This window comes from Cynocephalus volans, chromosome 11, assembly GCF_027409185.1.
Source record: "Cynocephalus volans isolate mCynVol1 chromosome 11, mCynVol1.pri, whole genome shotgun sequence".
NCBI classification, from domain to species: Eukaryota; Metazoa; Chordata; class Mammalia; order Dermoptera; family Cynocephalidae; genus Cynocephalus; species Cynocephalus volans.
In genome coordinates, this window is record NC_084470.1 from 95076583 (window position 1) to 95095824 (window position 19242).

The window sequence follows — 19242 nt, forward strand, 5'->3', positions numbered from 1 at the left end:
TCCCCTGAGCTCCAGCTTGGCTGACGTTACATTTTAATAGTTGTAAATTGGTTGATTTGTGGGAAAGAGTGACACTGGGAACAGTCTATTCCACCATCTTGACCGGAACCCCCATGTTGCTTTAAAAAGCATGAAGCAGTCCTGAAAAGAAACATAGCAGCGGAGGGAAGGGTAGACTGTGGTGTCCTAGCTGGCACAATCATAGATGGCTGGCTTCCCTGACTTTTGCCTCCACTGTGTTTTTCACACTTTGTACAGTGTGTGTGCACACGCCTCGGGCACAGACCTTTTGGCCTGATTTGTCCCCAGTACTGAGGAGAGTACTTGCCACATAGCTGTTGCTCAATCATTATCTATCAGATGGAAGAGTGAATCGCCAAGTACAACTATAAAGTCCTGAAGGTACGCAACAAACAAAGAATTAAAGTAACTTTTTACAAAGAGCTCTCAGGGCCTAAGGTAACCATGATGCCACGGAAGACGTGAGTCGCTCCATATGAAGACACTCCCTCCATCAACACTGCAGTGCAGAGAGAAGGGGTCACTCCCTGTCAGCCCCTCCATCCTACCCTCCAAGAGCCACCCCATGTGCCTTCCTCAGACACAGACCTGACCATGTCCCCTCTGCATTAAACTGTTCCATAGCACCCCTATGGGACTCAGGCTCTCCCACGCTGGCCCTAGTCCTGCCCTCAGACCAGCAGCATCTCCTCCGGCACACCACGCAGAGGCTGTCCTGCTGCTCTTGACCCTTCCTCACTCAGGTGACTCCAGGAAGCCCCCGCTTCCTCCCTCGTTCCCTGGTCCCTGCTCACTCGGTGCTCATCACAGCACAAGGAAATTATTTGGGTGTCTGTCTCTCTGATCATGCTATGGACTTGTTAAGGGTAGGGTGTATCTGTTTCCTTCTGTGTCCTTGGCATGATCTCAACTACATGAGAAAGGAAAAACCATACAAAAGAAAAATATTCAAAAAGAAAAAACAAAAAAACAAAAAAACAAATGACAATGACACTGTGATATTATTTCTCAGACGTCTGACTAGCAAACCTCCAAAAGTTTAACTACACGCTCTGCTGCTGAATCTGCAGAGAAACATGTACTCTTCTTTCTGCTGCTGAGATGGCAAAATGGACAGGCACAACCCCCAAGGAGGAGAATGTGGCATTATCAGCTAAAATTACAGACATACTGGCCCTTTGTCCAAGCAATACTCCTTCTAGGAAGGGACCCTGAAGACATACCTCCACGAATGTAAAATAGAGGCACAGAGCTACTCACTACAGCAGAATTTTTAAGAGCAAAAACCTGAAAAAAGTCAAAATGTCCATCAACAGGGGACTGATTAAATAAATTATGGTCTATCCATACTGGGAAACATTAAAAAGGTCTTTCTGGGCAGATGGGGAGTGAGTTTCAGGTTATCACATCCAGTGGAAAAGCAAGGTGCAGAGCAGGACATAAAGCATGCTACCATCTGAGTAAGAAAGGGAGGGACATAATAACATGTCATCATTCTTGCCATCATGAATGGGTTAGTGCCCTTATAAAAGAGGCCTGAGAGAGACCCCCCTGCCCCCTCCACCAAGTGAGGATACAGTGAAGAGTCATCTAAGTCCATTTAGGCTGCTACAGCAAATTACCAAAGACTTGGTGGCTTATAAACAGCAAACATCTGTTTCTCACAGTTCTGGAGGCTGGGAAGTCCAAGTTCAAGGTGCTGGCAGATTCAGCATCTGGTGAGGGCCCCTTCCTCATAGAGGGTAGCTTCTAGCTGTGTTCTCATATGGTGGAAGGGGCATGCTAGTGCTGTTGGGTCTCTTTTATAATCCCATTGAGGAGGACTCTGCCCTTATGACCTAATCACCTCCTAAAGGCCCCGCTTCCTAATGGGGGTTAGGATTTCAACAGATAAAGTTTAGGGGGACACAGACATTCAAATTATAGACATCCATGAGAAAGTGCGCCCTCAGCAGACACTGAACCTACCAGCACCTTGATCTTAGACTTCCCAGCCTCCAGAACTATGAGAAATACATGTGTGTTGTTTACAGACTACCCAGTTTATGGTATTTTGTTTTGGCAGGCTGAACATACTAAGACACTTTTCAAATGAAATCAGTTCTTCGAACTTTTTTTTATATGAACACTTTTCTGAATTTGCCATAGGTTACCAGCTGCTTCTGGCCATCTCTCCCTGCACACCTGTGCTTGTGTGTGTTCATTTACCACTTCAAGGAGCCCAGGTGAAAAGGAGCCCTGCTGAAATCCATCCCCAGACTCTACCTTTCCACATGCACAGGTTTGGAAACCATCAAAAGGGCCCTTTTCCTGCAGGTGAATTGCTGAGCATGCCCAGGGCCATTCTCTGGGTCCCTCTCAGGAGCTCCCCACTTAAGACAAAGGCAGTCGGCTTCTGCACTTCATTAGGCCTCTGCTCAAACGTCCCCTTCTCAGACAGTCCTCCGCCGACCCCCATCTCAAGCAGGGCCTCCCACCCCTGGCTACCTCCTTTTCCTGCTTGACTATCCTCATCACTACCTGCCACCACTTATATACATTAGTTTGTGCATTTGCTTTTCTGTCCCCACACCTAGGATGAAGCTGTCACTTGGTAGCTATGTGACCTTAAGCTAGTTAACCTCTACAAGACTCAGTCTCCCTATCCTGCAAAATAGTGGAATGATAACTCCTGCCTCATGGGGTTACTGGTAAGATTCAAGGGAGCAGGAATGAGAGTCCTGAACACACGTCCAACACGTGTGCAATCAATGGCCCCTGCTGTTATTAACTGTCATTATTATTAACTCTCATCCCCATTTCACAGACAGAAAACATAAATCCCAGCAAAGAAAAGCCATTTAAAATTATGCAGCGGGTGGGCCCGCATCTGTTCTGACTCCACATTCCTGGCTCTTACCCGTGGCTCATGGCCACAACCAGCAAAACTCCGCCATGAGCACAGAAGGCCGTTGTAAATCTTGCCAAGACTTTTTTATGACCAGCCCAAAGGGGAGGAATGTGTGATGGAGCTGCAGTCCTATCATTAACAACCGGAGGACTATGAATTCTCACCTTCACATTTAATTCCTTTCCCTCTCAGGCATAAAAGTGTCACAAAATCCTGTGCCAGGGAGATAGGTTAATGATCAACACAGCTCATGAAGGACACTCGTGAATTCCACAGGCTCCTTGGTGGGTGTCAAAGCCCACATATTCAAACAGGCAAAGCTGGAGAGGAGAAGGCCCTGTGCACATCAGACAAGACCTTCCCCCCTCTGGGTCTCGGTTTCCCAGTTTGCAAAACAGCAGGTGGGCCTGATCATTGAGAGGCCCCCAGCACTAGCAGTTGATGTTTCTAGGAGACAGATCTACACGCCCCTTCATGGGATACTAACACTCATGCTAGATCAGGACAGAACCAGAGGGGCTGGGCAGTCGGGGGTTAAGGCCCCACACGCACCTGGTTGGCCCAGAGCCTCCAGGTCAAAGCAGACAGTCTATACGGACAATGACAGAATGAAGAAGTCAGGTGGGGTTGCCCAGACACACACTGTCAGGGGCTCCCGGAGTAACCTGCAGGTGCACAGGGCTGAAGAATAATTGGGGTGCTGACTGTGGAGGTGTGATGGTTCACTTTAGGTGTCAAGTGACTGTCCTGAGGGATGCCTGAACGGCTGGTGGAGCGCTCCTGGGTGGCCTGTGAGGGTGTGTCCAGAAAAGACTGAGTCAGTGGACCGTGAGAGGAAGGCCCGCCCTCAGTGTGGGCAGGCTCCACCCACTCGGTGTGGCCCTGGCTGAAACAGATGGCAGAGGAGGGGATTAGCTCTCTGTCCCCCTTTCAGAGCGGGATACTTCTCCTCCTGCCTTTGGACATCAGACTCCAGGTACTTTGGCTTTAGAACGCTGGGACTTGCACCAATGGCCTCCTGGGGGCTGCACTGTTGACTTCCCTAGTTCTGAGGCTTCTGGATTTGGACTGAGCCACGCTACCAGCCTTAAACCATGCCGCTGGCTTCTCAGGGTCCCCTGCTATCTTGGCCTATTCTTGATTGTGTGAGCCAACTTCCCGAATAAATCCCTTTCCATACATCCTACTGACGCCATCTGGAGAACCCTGACTAATAGAGGAGGGAATTAGGGAACCGTCACGCATGAGTCCACCATGGCTAAGCAGACGGAAGAGATTGGGTGTAGGTATGGGTGGTGGGGAGGGGAGAGCAGAACTCACAAGATCTGGAGAGGGTCTTTCTTTGTGCTCTAAAGACACACGCACTCCCCTTCCCTGCCAGCCAGCATGGCCTTGCATGTGCCTCTGACACTGGTGTTTCCCTGACCTTCCCCTGCTGCTCACAACTACATGAAAACATCCACCTCCTAACCTGGCACTCACAGACTTCCTCAATCCGACCCAGTGACTCTCTGGACTTGTATCTCTTCCCATAGGAGACACACCACAGGCCTTCTAGTGCCCTGCCAGCCAAGCTTGCTGCCCCTGGGCCCTCCAATTTCTTTGTCCATCCATGTCCTGTCCCCCTTGGCACTCGTCATGACCTCTACTGTGCTCATTGCAATTGCTGCAGAGCCCGCCATCCCCACAGATTGGCAGCCTCCCTGGGCAAAGGGTGTGGGACTTCTCCCTAGATCCCTGTCTCTCTGGCCTGGATCTGGCACCAACCAAGTGTCCAGGGACTATCTACAGAGTGAACTGATAGATGGACTAGGAAATACAGGTTGTAGCAATGACTGCTAGCAGCCTTCCATACTTCCACACTTCCCTGTTCCTTAGGGAAAGAACCCCATTTTAATAGGGTGGTAAATTGCCCAGCTAGAATATTTCCCAACTTCTCTTGCAGCCAGGTATGCCTGAACCATCAGGGCTTTAACACAAATTTGTCAGAGCAAACGAATAATTCACATCAGGGAAGAAGTGAGCGGGGCAGGGGGTGGCAAAAGGCAGGGGCCTGGGCTCACCTTGAGGGGCAGGTAGGCTGCGATGGTGATCTTGGCACTCAGGTGGACGTGGCCGTGTTTGTAGCTCACGAGGAGCATGGTGTAGCCCTGGGCCTCGGCTCTCACCCTGACGCCACTGCAGTGCTCAGACCCCGGCAGAAGCCTCCCTGCAAAAAGAGGAGACCCAAACGGTCACTGTGAACTTGCCTTTGGCAGGACAGGCATGACGGTCTTTCATCCTGGGTTTGATTCACAACTGGGTTTTTCTTTAACTTAAGTCTTTTAAATTTAAGTATAATTCACATACCAACATATACTGAACACACCCTGGATCCAGTACCCAAATCAAGGAACAGAGTACTACCAGCACCCCCCAAAATCTCCTGTAGACCCTTCCAGTCTCTAGCCCCTCCCCCAAGGAAAGCCACTACCCTGACTTCTAACAGCATGGCTTAATTTTGCTTATTTTTTTAGTTTATCTAAAAGGGAATCACTGAGCATAAACTTTTTCGTGTCTGGCTTCCCCAACTCAATCTTGTAGTGAGATTCCTCATGTTCTGCATGTTGTAGATCCTTTACCCACATTTCTATACATTATTCCATTGTGTGCATATACAGCAATAGATTTACCCATATTAATGTGAACAGCTGAATTCTTTCCAGTTTGGGGCTCTGATCCACTGTGCTGCTAGGAGCATCTGTGAGCCTTGCTTTTGCTGGGGGTATTTCAGTATTTCTGTTGGGTGTTTCCCTAGGAGTGGGGCTGCTGGATCACAGGGCGTGCATCTGTTCAGATTTAGTCGTTACTGCCAAATATCTCTCCCCAAACGGTTGCGGCAATTTACACTGCTACCGGTAGATGCTCTACATCTCTGCCCATACGTCCTTGGCAGTTTCCTTCTTTTCTAGAAGGGCCATTCTGGTGGGCATGCAGTGGCATCACGTTTGCTTTCATCACATTTTATTATGAAAGTCCTCAAACACACAGGAAAGTTGGAAGAACTGTACGGTGAGAACCACTTACCCATCACCTGGATGCCACAGTGACCCTTTGCTTGTTTCTCTCATTGCACACCATCCTCTATGCTCTACCAATTGATTTTATTTTCTATGCAATTACAAGTGAGATGAAGACATTGCGTCCCTTCATTCTAAATGCTTTAGTATTCATGTGATCGCCTACAGTTCAAGGTCCAGTTTACACCCTGTGAAACGCACACTTCTCAGAGAACCCCTCCCCATGCTCTGATACACACACACCCCTGCCAAGTCGCAGGACACGCCTTTACCCCGATGTGTCCTCCTGCTCCCTCTGGGTCTCAGTGGAGCTAAGACTTCCCTCAGCACCTTCCCGAACATCCCCCCAACTAGCTGAGCCACCCGTCTTCTGGGTATCTCTCCTGGGGAACTTGCTGAAGCACTTCTGTCAGGTGGTGCCTAGGAGTGGGATGGCGCTCATGGCCCCTGTGCTTACTTGCCCACGTGTGCATTTATCACAGGCGCTGAACAGCCAGGTAAACTCTGTCTGGCCAGCCCAGAAGCACCATGAAGGGAGCATCCATGTCCATCTGTCTATCTCCCTCAGTCCATGGCATCTCGGGGCCCTGACTAGGAGCCCGCGGTTCTCAGATACATAGTTTTCATATAAACTGAGCCCCCCCATACAAGTCCACACAAAGCCACATACACGCTACACCAGGGGAGAGTTAAGGCACTTTCCAGAGAAATTTTGATGCCCGGGATCTGTCTTGGCTGCTGTCTTCAGACTCAAATTCCTTGAAAAATGTCCCTGCACTGTGCTGAGGGGTATTCATTTGTAACCCTCAAAAAAGCAAGGGGCTATTATTCCCATTTTATAGATGGAGAATCCAAGGCTCAGAGAGGCTGGGCAACATGCCCAACGTCACACAGCCAATAAGTGGATGAAGTGGCTCAGATCAGGCCTGTGGCATTCCAAACCATGTACTTTATTCCTAGGCCCTGACCCCATGCCTGGGCTGCACCCTACAGACCCCCCTCCAGGATAGAGGTAGGGTACTTCGTCTCCTGCTGCCAGCAGGCCTCTCCCCATGCAATGCTGCTTTCCTCCAGCCTAAATGGTGACCTCGCAGATGACACCTTAGACATAGGCTTGGTTTCTCCTGGATGCGGTTACTCACGGATTTTTCAGAGCGCACGCGAGATTGCAACAGCTCTCTACATAATCACAACTACAGCAGTGTGCAAAGCCACTTGGCACCACAGGTGATTCTACAAACCCTTCTGCCAATCAAGCTTCCTACACTCTGCCAGGACCACATCGCTCCTCTGTTCAAACACCTTCAGTGGCTCCCCACTGACTGGACACTTAGGTTTATGGTGAGACAGTTTCTGCTGCTCCAAGTACATTCTGTATGCACGAGGGCCTGCCCATCTCTGGGTGCTGGCGCAAGCTCCCCTTCCCACCAAATGCCGCCCTGTTACTTCCAATGTCCTGCCCAAATCTCACCCCTATTCAAGTGCTCACCAGGCCTTTGGTTTTCTCCATCTGCGAATGGAAGAGGAATCCTTGCCCTGCCTAGGCCAAGTCCCCTGGAGGCCCATTTCACAAGTGACTAAAGCCCCAGGGTTAGTGTTGGACACTCCCAGCTCTGCACCCCAGCCCTGTCCCATGCCATCCTGTGACCCTGGGCAGCTATGCGGCATTAGTTTCTTCATCTGACACATGGCCCGACAACAGCTCCTTCTCCTGTGGTGCTTGCAAAATCTAAAAGGTCAGGCATGCACAGTGCTTACCCTGCACACAGCGGGGTTGACACTCGAGTAACTAACCACCAGTGTCACCACCAATATCACTACCCAAGCTCTGCAGGGGATGCTGAAGAGAAAGATCAATGTGCTCGGGGGGCGGGGGGCTTGCATGTCAGAGGAGGTACTACTCTGTGACCCGCCAAAACTCCTAGTCTGACACCTACTGTGTTCCAGGCATTGAAATAGGCACTTTGACACATGATTCTATTTAGATGACACTCATTTTAGAGATGTGGAAACTGAGGCTCAGAGAGGTGAGTGATTTGCCAAAGGTCACACAGCAGGCAAGATTCAGACCAGACTAGTGCTAATGGGGTCAAGAGGACAAATGCCACTCCTGTGTTGTGGCTCCTCTGCTGCCTCGGCCCTCTATTTAGGAATCTGGGTGGTCTATGCTGAGAACCCAGGTGATGTGGCCCCGATCCCACTGTCTGGTATCTGCTCAGCAGTGCTGCGTTACCTGGGAGTGGCTGGAACACACCCATGTTCTCTACCTCCACCACCAAGTCAAAGTGGGAGCAGTCGCTCAGGGTGACCACCTCGCTGGCCCCGCCAGGCATGAGACCGTTGATCCTCAGTGGTAACTCCAGGGTCTGGCCCACTCGTGCCTCCACCTGGCACGGGGCGAACTCCATGCTGCTGGGCTCGATCACACACACCTGGGGAAAGGAGCATGGCCTGGGCTCATCAGCCCGCACGGGAGAGAGAGGGTCCACTGCTCAGATTTACCAAGCGCTGCTGTGTGCTGGGCACTGAGGACATGGCCATGAGAAGACTGGGCTGGGCGAGAGGATGGTGTGTGCTGGGCACTGGGGTGATTCAGGGGCACAGCTGTCAGGGAAGGCCTCTCTGAGAAGATGACCTAGGGGCTCAGACCTGAAAGCTATATCAGAGGCAGCCCAGCAAAGGTCTGGGGGAAAAACATTCCCCATGAAGGGATGGTCTGTGCAAAGGTCCTGAGGCACATACTAGCTCGGCACATTGAAGGGATATAAAGGAGACCAGTGTGGCTGCACTGTACTAAGCAGAGGGAGTAAAAGAGATGGGGTCTGAGAGGCAGTGGGCCGGTCATGCAGGGCCTGTGGCTGTGGGCAGGACATTGTTTTGCATGTGGCTGAGCAGGGCACACTTCAGAGGTTCCCATCCCTGTGGCCTGTCTGTAAAACTCAGCAGCCAAGAGGCTGCTGGGAAATCCCTGTGAGAGATGGTGGCAGGGTGAACCAGGGTGGTGGTGGGTAGGAACGAGTGACGTTTGAGGTACGTTCTGAATGGGCAGCTGATGGAGAGTGTGGATGAGGTGGCTGCAAAGGCTGAAAGGAGGCAGCCGCAGCTAACACATAGACAAAATCCACCCCACTCCTGCTTCTGCTCTAGAACACTGCCGGCCACCTCCTCACCCTCCCCGTGAAGGACACCCTCCTCCCCACCTCCTTTACCCAAGGAAGAACTGGCCTGAGGAGGAAAGTCACTGCCCGAGCTACAGTGGGCCTGAGTGGGAACCAGGCATCCTAGCCCAACGCCAGCCTCTCACCAGCACACACAAGCAGCTCTGGAGGAACCGGTCTCAGGCTCTGGCCAAGCAACAGGGTGAAAGTTGGCCATTTACTGAGAGGAGGAGGGAGAAGGCAGGGGGCAAAGGGTCTCTGTCAAATACTTCTCTACATGAGAATTTGACCCATCTTTAGACAGACGTGAGTGTATCTGTGTGGATCTCAATAAGAAGACGGCGACAACCTGTCCAGCTGTATCCCAAACCAAGTAAGAGAAGGCTGTGACTCGCCCAATACGAGGCTTCAATTTCTGCCCTAAATAAAGTACTAAAGGGGTTGAGGTCAGAGCAGGGGTCAGGTAGGGCTTGAGCTCAGGGGCTGCAGGTGGGGCTGGCAGAGGTTCTGCTGAGGTGACCACCCAGACCTGCCACCATTGCTAAGTGAGAGAGAACACAGCACTTAGGGTCAAAAGGTGGGCATGGGACCAGCGCAGAGGATACAGCCGCTGTACCTGAACAGGAGTGAGGGAACAGGAGCTGGGGCTCCCTTTCGCTGTGGATTTACAACCCAACACTCGGTGGCCCTTCCAATGTGAGATTCTTATCTTTCAGGTCTGGGGAATTTTCTAGAAAAGCTCTTTGATTATCTCATGTCTTCTGTGTTCTTGGGTCTCCCCTCCAGACACCCCAGCTCTGTGGACATTGGCTCTGCTGCTCCCATCACTGTCTGCTGCGGGACGTCCTGTCCCTCTCCCTGATACGGCTGTGAGCTCCTCAGGGCAGGGCTGGGGCTCGGCCCCTCCCCCTTCACCAACCCCACAGACACCACAGGGCTACAGGGCATTTCCAGATGAAGCCTGAGGACTGGTGACAAGGGGCTGCTGCAGAATACCGCCCCGAGCCTCCCTGAGCCTGTCCTGGCCCTGGAGGGGGTCTCACCTTCATCTCCCCGAAATGCAGTGGGTTCTGGACATCGTGTGCCTTGATCACACTGAGTCCTGTGTCACTGCCTGTGGTCATCACGCCCTTGACAGTTACCGTGGCAACCATGTAGCTTGAGGAAGACCAGCTGAAGTTCCCACTGCCACCGTGCGCCTGGAAGGAAAATAGCACGGGATCAGCCGCCTGGCCCAGACCCCACGTGGAACCCTCACTCACACCAGAGGCTGGGAGACGAGTGTGTGCCTGTACACGCTTGAGCTCCTCCTCCCACTCACATGCTCAAATACTCACCCACAGACACCCACGCAAACATGCTCATACCCAGACACCTTCTCCTGCTCACACTCACATGCTCACACAGACACGTGCTCACACTAACCACCCAGACTCACCCACGCATTCATATACTCACCCCAGACTCACACGCACTCACAATTATACACACTCACTTTCACAGGTTCACACTTTCTCACAGATTCACCTTCATGCACATCTACACACACAAATACACACATTCATACACTCTTACACGCGCACATGCACACATATACTCACACCCTCAATTACACACCCTCACACTCTCACACCTACACACACACACACTGACCACACACTCCCAAGGTCAGTACACCCCACTGCATGAAAAAACATGGAATCAACTGGCGTCTGGCTGGAGGCTCCCTCTGTCTCCCACTTTCTCTGCTCTGTCTCATTTCTGGTTCTCATATCCTGGGGACCTTGTGACTGAAACACATCCTCATGAACTCAGTGGCTCCTCCCAGAGCTCAGGCTGGAATGGGAAGGACCCCTGGCCATGCAGCTAGCTGCAGGAGGCTGCTCCCACGGGCAGACACAAGCTCCCCCAGCACACAGCCCTGCCCGCTCCTAATCATCTGCTGGAAAGTGAATGACAGTCCCTCTTCTTCACACATCTGAAGTCACGACACCAGCACCCAAGAAGCCAGGAGGAGACACATCTGAGTGGTCAGGGGAACAAGTGCCAGTGCACAAACAGGACACTGTCGTTAGTGTAGGAGACAGCAAGACTGTTGAGCACCGTGCTGTCCAGGAGGGCTTGAGCCCCATCTGAGGTCTGTCCCTGCTGGCTCATGCCACATGGAAACATGAATGTCAGAGCAATCACACTTGGTATACAACAGTGTGGGAGATATATTCCCCTTGAGTTTGAAATTTTTCTCTAAGTGTATTTACACCACTTTCAAAAAACAATATTTTTTAGAAAAATAAGTTTTAAGTGAAACTCAAATCTGTATTCCAGAATTTCTTTATTGTGTACTCTTTTCTCTATTTTTTGATGATTTTTTTAATCGTATTTTCTTCTGATTATCAAAATACACTGCTGTAATGGAAACACAAAAATCATAAACACTTTCTGATTTAAAATTCTCTTCACCCACTAGACAGTAATACTAAAAGTCACAGAATGAACAAGAAGCCACAGTCCCATGGAAACACCCACAGGAATGCACCTAGAGGTGGGGTCTCACATACCTTTATTGTGTACTGATAGGCCCCTGTCTTTGGTTGCCATGGAAACGTCAGGATGCTGGGATAGAGGGTGATAGGGATGTGAATGTCCACCTCCTGCTGGTTCCACACAGGCACCCGTAGTGTGTGGACCCCTCCATCCTACAAGGGTGAGGGTATTGCATGTCATCATGACAACCACGTGGTCAGCATGGCTCCTCGCAATAATCCAGACCCCACTACTCTCTGAAGATGAGGCTACAAAGGCAGATGTGTGCTTGTAGGAGAGCAGAAAGGAAGATGCCAGCAGTCTTCCTGGTCTCTATGAGGAAGGCTTCCCATGGCTCTGGAAGGACCACTCACATAAACACTGCTTCACTGAATCCTCAGGGCACCCCTGCCAGGATGGACGTGGTTTTCCTCACTTTACAAATGGGAAACTGAGGCTTGAAGCACTACAGCAACTCGCCCAAACCCCCAGAGCTGAGGTGGCAGACTCTGATAGGAATTGCTGTCTGGTGCACAGACCATTTCTTTCTGCTGCATCCAACGGCCTCATACAGGTCTGTGGGAGGTTTTGTGCAGGGTAGAAAAAGCAGAACCCACACGCCAGTTTCCCAGTCAGCAAAATGCTGCTCCTACCTAAAACTGATTAGCTTTTTAAATACAGGGAAAAAATTTAAAAAAAAAAAGGGGGGGGAGTCTTTGTAGGACCCAAGCAGCCAAAACAGCCAAAGGGACATTGGGACACAGCTGGCCACACAGGCCCAACACTGCTTCCCCAGACAGGGGTTTCTACCCCCAGTCCTAGGAGACACAAGCTACTTTCACAGAGGCAGGGTAAAGGCAGGGAAGACAGGCACTCTGGCCCAGAGTGCGGACAGGAAAAGCCTAAGCCCTGGGCTCCAGGCAGCTCCTGTGCAGCTGGGGCCTGAGCCCAGAGACAGAAGGGCCTCCCCAAGCACTTGGGAGAGCAGCATAGCCAGGCTGAGCTGGGGCTCCCGACTCCCTGGACATGTCCCTGCCTGGGTGGACGTTTCTGGCCACAGAGGCAGCTTGTAGGCTGAGGGCCAAGGGCGTGGATGAGGGGAGGTGCCAACTTGCCTGGTCCACCACAGAGGTGAGGGCCGCGTCGATGGCCGTCTGGCCCCTCTTTATAGCCCTGACGTGATGGTATGACCCATTCTGGGAAGATGAGAGCACCTCAAAGAACTCAGAAGGAAGCACAGTTTCAATTCGGATGTTCTGGAAGGCAAGGCAGGATGAGTGAGAGGTGCTTCTGGGTGACTCAGGAAAGTCAGAATGCAGGAAAGCAGCAGCCAGCCAGGCCAAGGGGGCTCCTGGGGCTCCAAGGCCTCCAAAAGCAGACAGACTAGCTGGATGACACCCTGGAATGATGCTCTGGCCACCCAGGCCCTTGACACCCCCCCCCGCAACATGGCCCATGACCTCGCACTCTGGTTTCAGCTCCTGCGTGGTGCTCGGGGCAGCTTGAAGCCTGCTGTCAGCTTTCTTAGGCCCGAGGGCTCAACAAGGAAACACCACATACCAAAAAGGACACCTAATTCCTTACAGCTAACATGAAGAAAACACAAAATAAGGTGACCAACTCAGTCTTTGTTTGCCAAGATGAGAAAAGCGACGACTTCTGCAAAGAAGCTGAAAGGGGAACCTCGCCTCCTTCTCCTAAAACCTCAAATGCCGCCAGGAAGGTCCTGAATGCTCCACTTGACGATCCTAGGACTTTCTCACAAAGGACAGAAAGACAGCCGAGACTCCTCCACAACTCCTCATTCGTCTGACACCCCTTTTCAGAGCCAGAAAGCCAGCTGAGGTGGGCCTCAGTCACACAGGGACTTCTGGAAGGGTTAGAGGTGTTCCTGGGGGCCCAGTAGGGAGAAGGCCAGGAACAGATCCCATCCCTCTGCAGAGCAGGAAGAGAATGTATTCTCAGCCTCTGCGATCCCCAGGCTGAGAAGGGCAGGAGGGCAGCGGCACAGGCCACCTCCCATCACCACCTCTGAAGACCCTGTTGCTTGTGGTGTCCTCTCCCCGCCCCCCATGCAGGGAGGTCTGCTGGTAGGGCCTGGTGCACACTCAAAGGCTCACAGGGCCTTAAGATGCCCCAGGGACCCCACAACAATGTCTCCCACAGACCTAGGAGCACCACTAGGAAGCAGAGAACCCCTCCTTGGTCTGCCTATGTGGGGGCCCATCACTTTGGGGCTACTCTCTGGGCAGCTGCTCCAGATGACCCCACCTCATCACCCTACCAAGACCCGAGTGGGCACTCACATCCGACAGGTAGACTTTGTTGCTGGACTTGTCAAACACTTCTACGGTGATTTCGTACAGGCGGCCAGTCTCGAGCACCCACCTGTCACCAGGGTGGACGGTGAACTCTAAAACAGGCAAGGGGAGAGCCTGAGCATTCAGGCCTCAGGGGCAGTGGGGCTGAGGAAGAGGATGGACCAAGCACCATCAGTACACAGGCCCCACAACTGCCCACCTGGAGGGCCTACAACTATTCGCCTGCCCTCCTTCTTGGAGAAGGACCAGCTACTGAGGAGGGCAAGACCTGACACCCCCACTTAGCTCTGAGCCCTCAGATCCTGAGCTGATCTCCCCAGGACCAACTTGAACACATCCTGCTCTGAATACACCCATCTTGTCTTCAGTAGGTCCACTGAAGCCATAGGAGGTCTAGGCTCTGAGACCACAGCAGGTCTAGGTTCTGAGGCCACAGCAGGTCTAGGCTCTGAATCTACAGTCTACACTCTGAAGCCACAGCAGGTCTGGGCTCTGAGGCATAGCAGGCCTAGACTCTGAGGGCACGCCAGGTCTAGGCTCAGAGACCACAGCAGGTCTAGGTTCTGAGGCCACAGCAGGTCTAGGCTCTGAATCTATAGTCTACACTCTGAAGCCACAGCAGGTCTAGGCTCTGAGGACACAGCAGGTCTAGTCTCTGAGACCTGGCATGAGCACCCTCCTTGCATGAGCCAGCCCTGCCCTCCAGGGCTCTCTGCCCCCATGCCACACAGGATGCCGCTCTAGCCACTTGCTGTCCCTGTGATGCGGGTGCTTTCTAACCTCCATACCATTGCCCAAGCTGTTCCAACAGCCAGGACACCCCTCCTGCAAAAGAAGCCCACTCAGAGAAAACTCTTGCCTCGCCCATCATCTCCTAGAAGTCTCTCATTGTACTCACACTTATTAACTCTCTACTGCTGTCCTGTCACAGCCTATTTGCACTATTCTCCCCTCTAAAACCAACTCAAGGACTCTGTGTTATCTCCCCTGGAGCTCCAATGCCCAGCAGAGCCAGGCAGATGGAAGGCACCAAGAGAGCATTTCTGAGACAGTGAAGCTCCTCAGGCACAGAGCACTCTCCTACCTGGTGTCACTACCCTGTCAACTTGGGTCTGCACCAAACAACAATCTCAGTTGGTGGCTAACAAGAGGGCCCTGGGGCTTTGCTGAGCATCAGTCAAATGCTCTAGTGACTGAACCACCTCAACGCACTCAACAGGTGAGTCACCTCAGACTGCAGGAAGCACTGCCATGGTGACATGGGATGACACACGTGCCCTGGAGGTCTCTTAAGCTGCTGTCTGTCAAAGCAGCTCCTGGGCCCTGGCTAGGCCTCTCAGGATCCTCCCTCGTTGTAGGTTCCTCCCCTCATCTCTCAGATGCCTTACTCCCACACCTGCCAAGGCACCTGCCAAGGCATCTGCCAACTGTCATGTCACCTTAGGGCCCGTTTATAACTGAGCTGACCACTGGGTCCTCAATCTCCAACCATCCATAGCAATGGTCAGGTCTGGGCAAAGCCCTGGTACAAACACCATAAGGGGACACACCCTCCCCCACTGTCCCCTGTCCCACTTCTCTTGCTGCCAAGCCTTCCACCCACCCGCCTCGGCTGCACTCTCTGCTCCCTTCTGCACTGACCAGGGAAGGGTTGGGATACAGCCCAGGCAAGGGTGGGGCCTGGTGCTGACAGCCCCGGGCCTCTCAGGTGGGAAAGCTGCTGAGAGTGAAGCATCTCCTGTGGAGCTACTGCTTTTCTTTTTTAATTTTTAACTCATGTTGTCACACCGAGCAGGACTCAGGAGGCTCCAGGAGCCCACACTCACCGAGGTATCCAGGTTCGACCACGTAGACAGTGCTGTTGGGTAGCCGGGAAGCACCCTGCATGCGAATACCTGAATTCTCAATTAAGGGACAGAGCACAAGCTGGTACATGCACCAGCTGGCAGCCTTCAGCATGGCCCAGATGTCAAGACATCACATGGACAGAAGAGGGGATGAAAACTCCCCTGGCTTAGGCCAAGAGGAGCAAAGACATTTTTTAGAACTGAAGGCCACACAGCACTTTCTACACTAGCAAAGAGGCCTCTCTGCAAAGGACACCAGAGACCACACAGGGCACACCAACAAGTCTGTGAAATCAACAATCTATGTGCCAGTGTGGAAATAGCCTCCACCGGAGCCCCTGAGGAGGCAGCAGGCACTGGAGAAGTTTCCAGAAGTGAGGAATGACACTTCTGCCACCCCCCATCTCTGAGAGCCTCTCCTGTGAGTCACACACAGCGGTGAGCAACTCCATTCAGCGGTGCTGCTATCTCAGTTCTTTCTGATTTTCAGATTGTTGAGGGAAAACAGGGCTATTTTTAGCCTAGCCTGACTTTCAGGGGGGGAAACTGCAGACACGACATGCCTGTGCACACACACACAAACACACACACACTGGCCCAGGAAGAGGATACTCCTGTGGCCGAGGACGAGGCTGCTCTGTCCCAGCTGCACTGCGGTGACCATCGATGTGTCCTGGGCCAAGACAGCCACGGGCTGGGCTGGGTCTCCTTCAGGGCCTGGGATGCTGTTCTGAAGCTGCAGCTCGTACTGATCAGAAGGCATGAAGAGTTCTGACCACCCAAAAACAAAAAGGAACAAAGAAGGAGAGAGAGCAAAGACATGGAATGTTAGAAGCCAGTGTGTCAACGCCACCCCTGAATCTCTGCACCCTGCTGTCTGTAGAGCAATCTGGCTTTTTTTTTGTTTGTTTGTTTTGGTCTTAATTTTTTTCAGGTCTTTAAATTTTAAAATTATTCTCCATACCTGTGAACAAAGCTGACACTCCATTGATTTTCAGAGGCAATCAGTTTTTTTGGGACTGCCATAGCTGTAGTTTTTGTTGTTGGTTGTTGTTTTTAATAAACCACTTCCTCTGACTGAAATCGCCAATTGCTTGAAGAATACTAACAGTAGGTCACTCTGATCACTGCGGAAGCCAGTAGGCTCTCTGCTTCTGTGTGCAGGAGGCCAGGTGGGTCACACTGGTTCTGTCTAGCCACTTTTTCAAAAATACTCTGGTCAATGGTCTCCCATTGGGTGGGTTTCAGAAGCTGGGTTGATAACGCGCAAAGAATTTACTGTTGCTTTCCTGACCATCATCAACGCCTTCCTACTCTGTGTCACATTGAGTCTGTTTTGTGGAAAAAGAACTCGCTGAACCTGGGCCAGGATGGAGAACAACTTCCTTGGGAACTAACAGGTTCTACGAAGGTACCACATCTATGTCCATCTTCCCCACCCTGTAAACAGAGAGACCATGAGCAGTTTTGATAGAAATGGCCACCACTGACCAGGGAATCAAGACACCTCAGGACGGTGCTGGGGTCTAATAAGCACGTTCCATCATCTTGTCCTTTAACAGGGCTGCACACAGGTACTACTGACGCCCACATTTTAGAGATGGGGGACTGAGGAATCTAGGTGAGAAGGTTACTCGTGGTCCCACAGCTAGTGAGGCCCAGATTCCAAGTCCAGAGAGCCGGGCCACATTTACATTCCCTCTCCTGAGTCTGAAGAATTCCCTAACCAGGAGAGGGACAGCTCCAAGATGGAGGAATGGATGAACCCTGGCATCACTCTCCCTACCAAGAATACAATTAGCAATAATTCAAGCACAAAACTGCCATTCTTGACACACGAGAATGTGAGGGAAGAAGCAGAGAGGTCCTCTGAGCCCATGGGACTAAGCTAAACCACGACTGTGAAAGGAAAGATTGCTTCAGACCACTCCATCCCCTCCCCGAAGCTGGCATAGTGGCTGCTCATGGAGAAGTTCCCCTGAGCCCACAGAAGTGAGAAAAGCCATGTCCAGTGAGAGGAAATATCATTAACCACTCTAGTCCATCCCCCAGGCTGGTACAGTGCCACACACGGAGAAGTTCACTGGACTCAGTTTCCCAAGTGACAGGAGGAAATAGGAAGTGGGTGTGTGATTTGCCCACTGGTCTAGAAATCTTCACAGGAAGCCCACCCAGGGTCTGCTCTAGAGGAAACAGCTGGAGTGCCATGCTGGCTGAGCCACCAAGGAGCTCTGAGACACAATCCAGGCAGATGTTCTGTGTGCCAATTAGCATGGGTGCCACACTAGAGGGGACTGGCCAGAACCACATGGCTACAGGGGGCACAATCTGCAGGAAGACCCAACTCTGACCTGGATTTTCCATATAACCCATGTGTGCCTGTGAAGTCTTCCCTTAACCTGGGAGTGACTAAAAAGTCGACAATTAAACTCCAGTCCTTGCAATTAAATCAGTCCTCCCTGGACCAGGAGGCAATGGCAGGACAACGAGTTAGTTCCAGTGAAGTATTTAAGTTGTGGTGCTACTATAAATTCTCCCCAGAACAGGAAACAACTGCAGGCCAGAGACAAAGTTCTAATACTAAGAAGTAAAAGTCTAACGCCACCAGAGAACACCTATGTATTAGTCCATTTCTGTTGCTTGTAACAAAATACTCGAAACTGGGTGATTTACAAAGAAAACAAAATTTATTCCTTACAATTTCAGAGGCTGGAAATCCAAAGTCCAGGGAACACATCTGGTGAAGGCTTTTTTGGTGGTGACCTCAGTGAAGGCAGGGTATCAAATTGAGAAAATGGTGGATCAGAGAGAGCAGAGAGAGCCTGACCTCCTCATGAACTCTCAAAGTCCTCCAAACCATGTCCCTGACCACCATTATTAATCCATTCACTACTGCATGGGTCTACAATCCAATCACTTCTTCAAGGCCCCACCTTTCAATTACCATAATAGGATTTCCCACCCTCTTAACAGTCACAGTGGGGGCTAAGTTTCTAATACATAAAACTCGGGGGACACACTTCAAGTTTCAGGGACTTTTCGGAGGCCATAATTTAATCCACTACAACCTGCAAAAGCCAGAAGAGGTGGACATCTCCTCAAATGCAAAAGCATCAACATAAAGACACAAGAATTGTGAAATAACAGAAAAATATAACATCACAAAAAGAAACCAACAAAGCTATAGCAGCAGACCAGAAGAACTGCAGATATATGAAATGTCTGACAGATAATTTAGAATAATTCTCTTTTAAAAAGTTCAGAAAATCGTAACAAAATAAAAATTGAAAACTAAATATCTGGAAAACAAGCCAAGAGCAGAAAGAAAAACCAAAGTACTAGAATCAATTGAAAAAATGAAAAAAAAATTCTAGAAATAAATAATACATTATCTGAACTGAAAAACTCAATAGAAAGCTTCAC

The 19242-nt window shown here is 51.1% G+C and overlaps 1 protein-coding gene across 1 annotated transcript in view; it reads right to left on the reverse strand.

Annotated features, from left to right (window-relative positions):
- Positions 1 to 19242, reverse strand: part of NUP210 (nucleoporin 210) — a 111244-nt gene that overhangs the window by 51541 nt on the left and 40461 nt on the right. Inside the window, exons 7-14 of the mRNA XM_063113907.1 lie at positions 16432 to 16590; positions 15799 to 15867; positions 13958 to 14064; positions 12767 to 12907; positions 11687 to 11824; positions 10172 to 10327; positions 8204 to 8402; positions 4975 to 5120 (exon numbers count right to left, since the gene is read on the reverse strand). Of these exons, the coding sequence (XP_062969977.1) occupies positions 4975 to 5120; positions 8204 to 8402; positions 10172 to 10327; positions 11687 to 11824; positions 12767 to 12907; positions 13958 to 14064; positions 15799 to 15867; positions 16432 to 16590 (1115 nt within the window). The remainder of the gene's footprint in view (positions 1 to 4974; positions 5121 to 8203; positions 8403 to 10171; positions 10328 to 11686; positions 11825 to 12766; positions 12908 to 13957; positions 14065 to 15798; positions 15868 to 16431; positions 16591 to 19242) is intronic.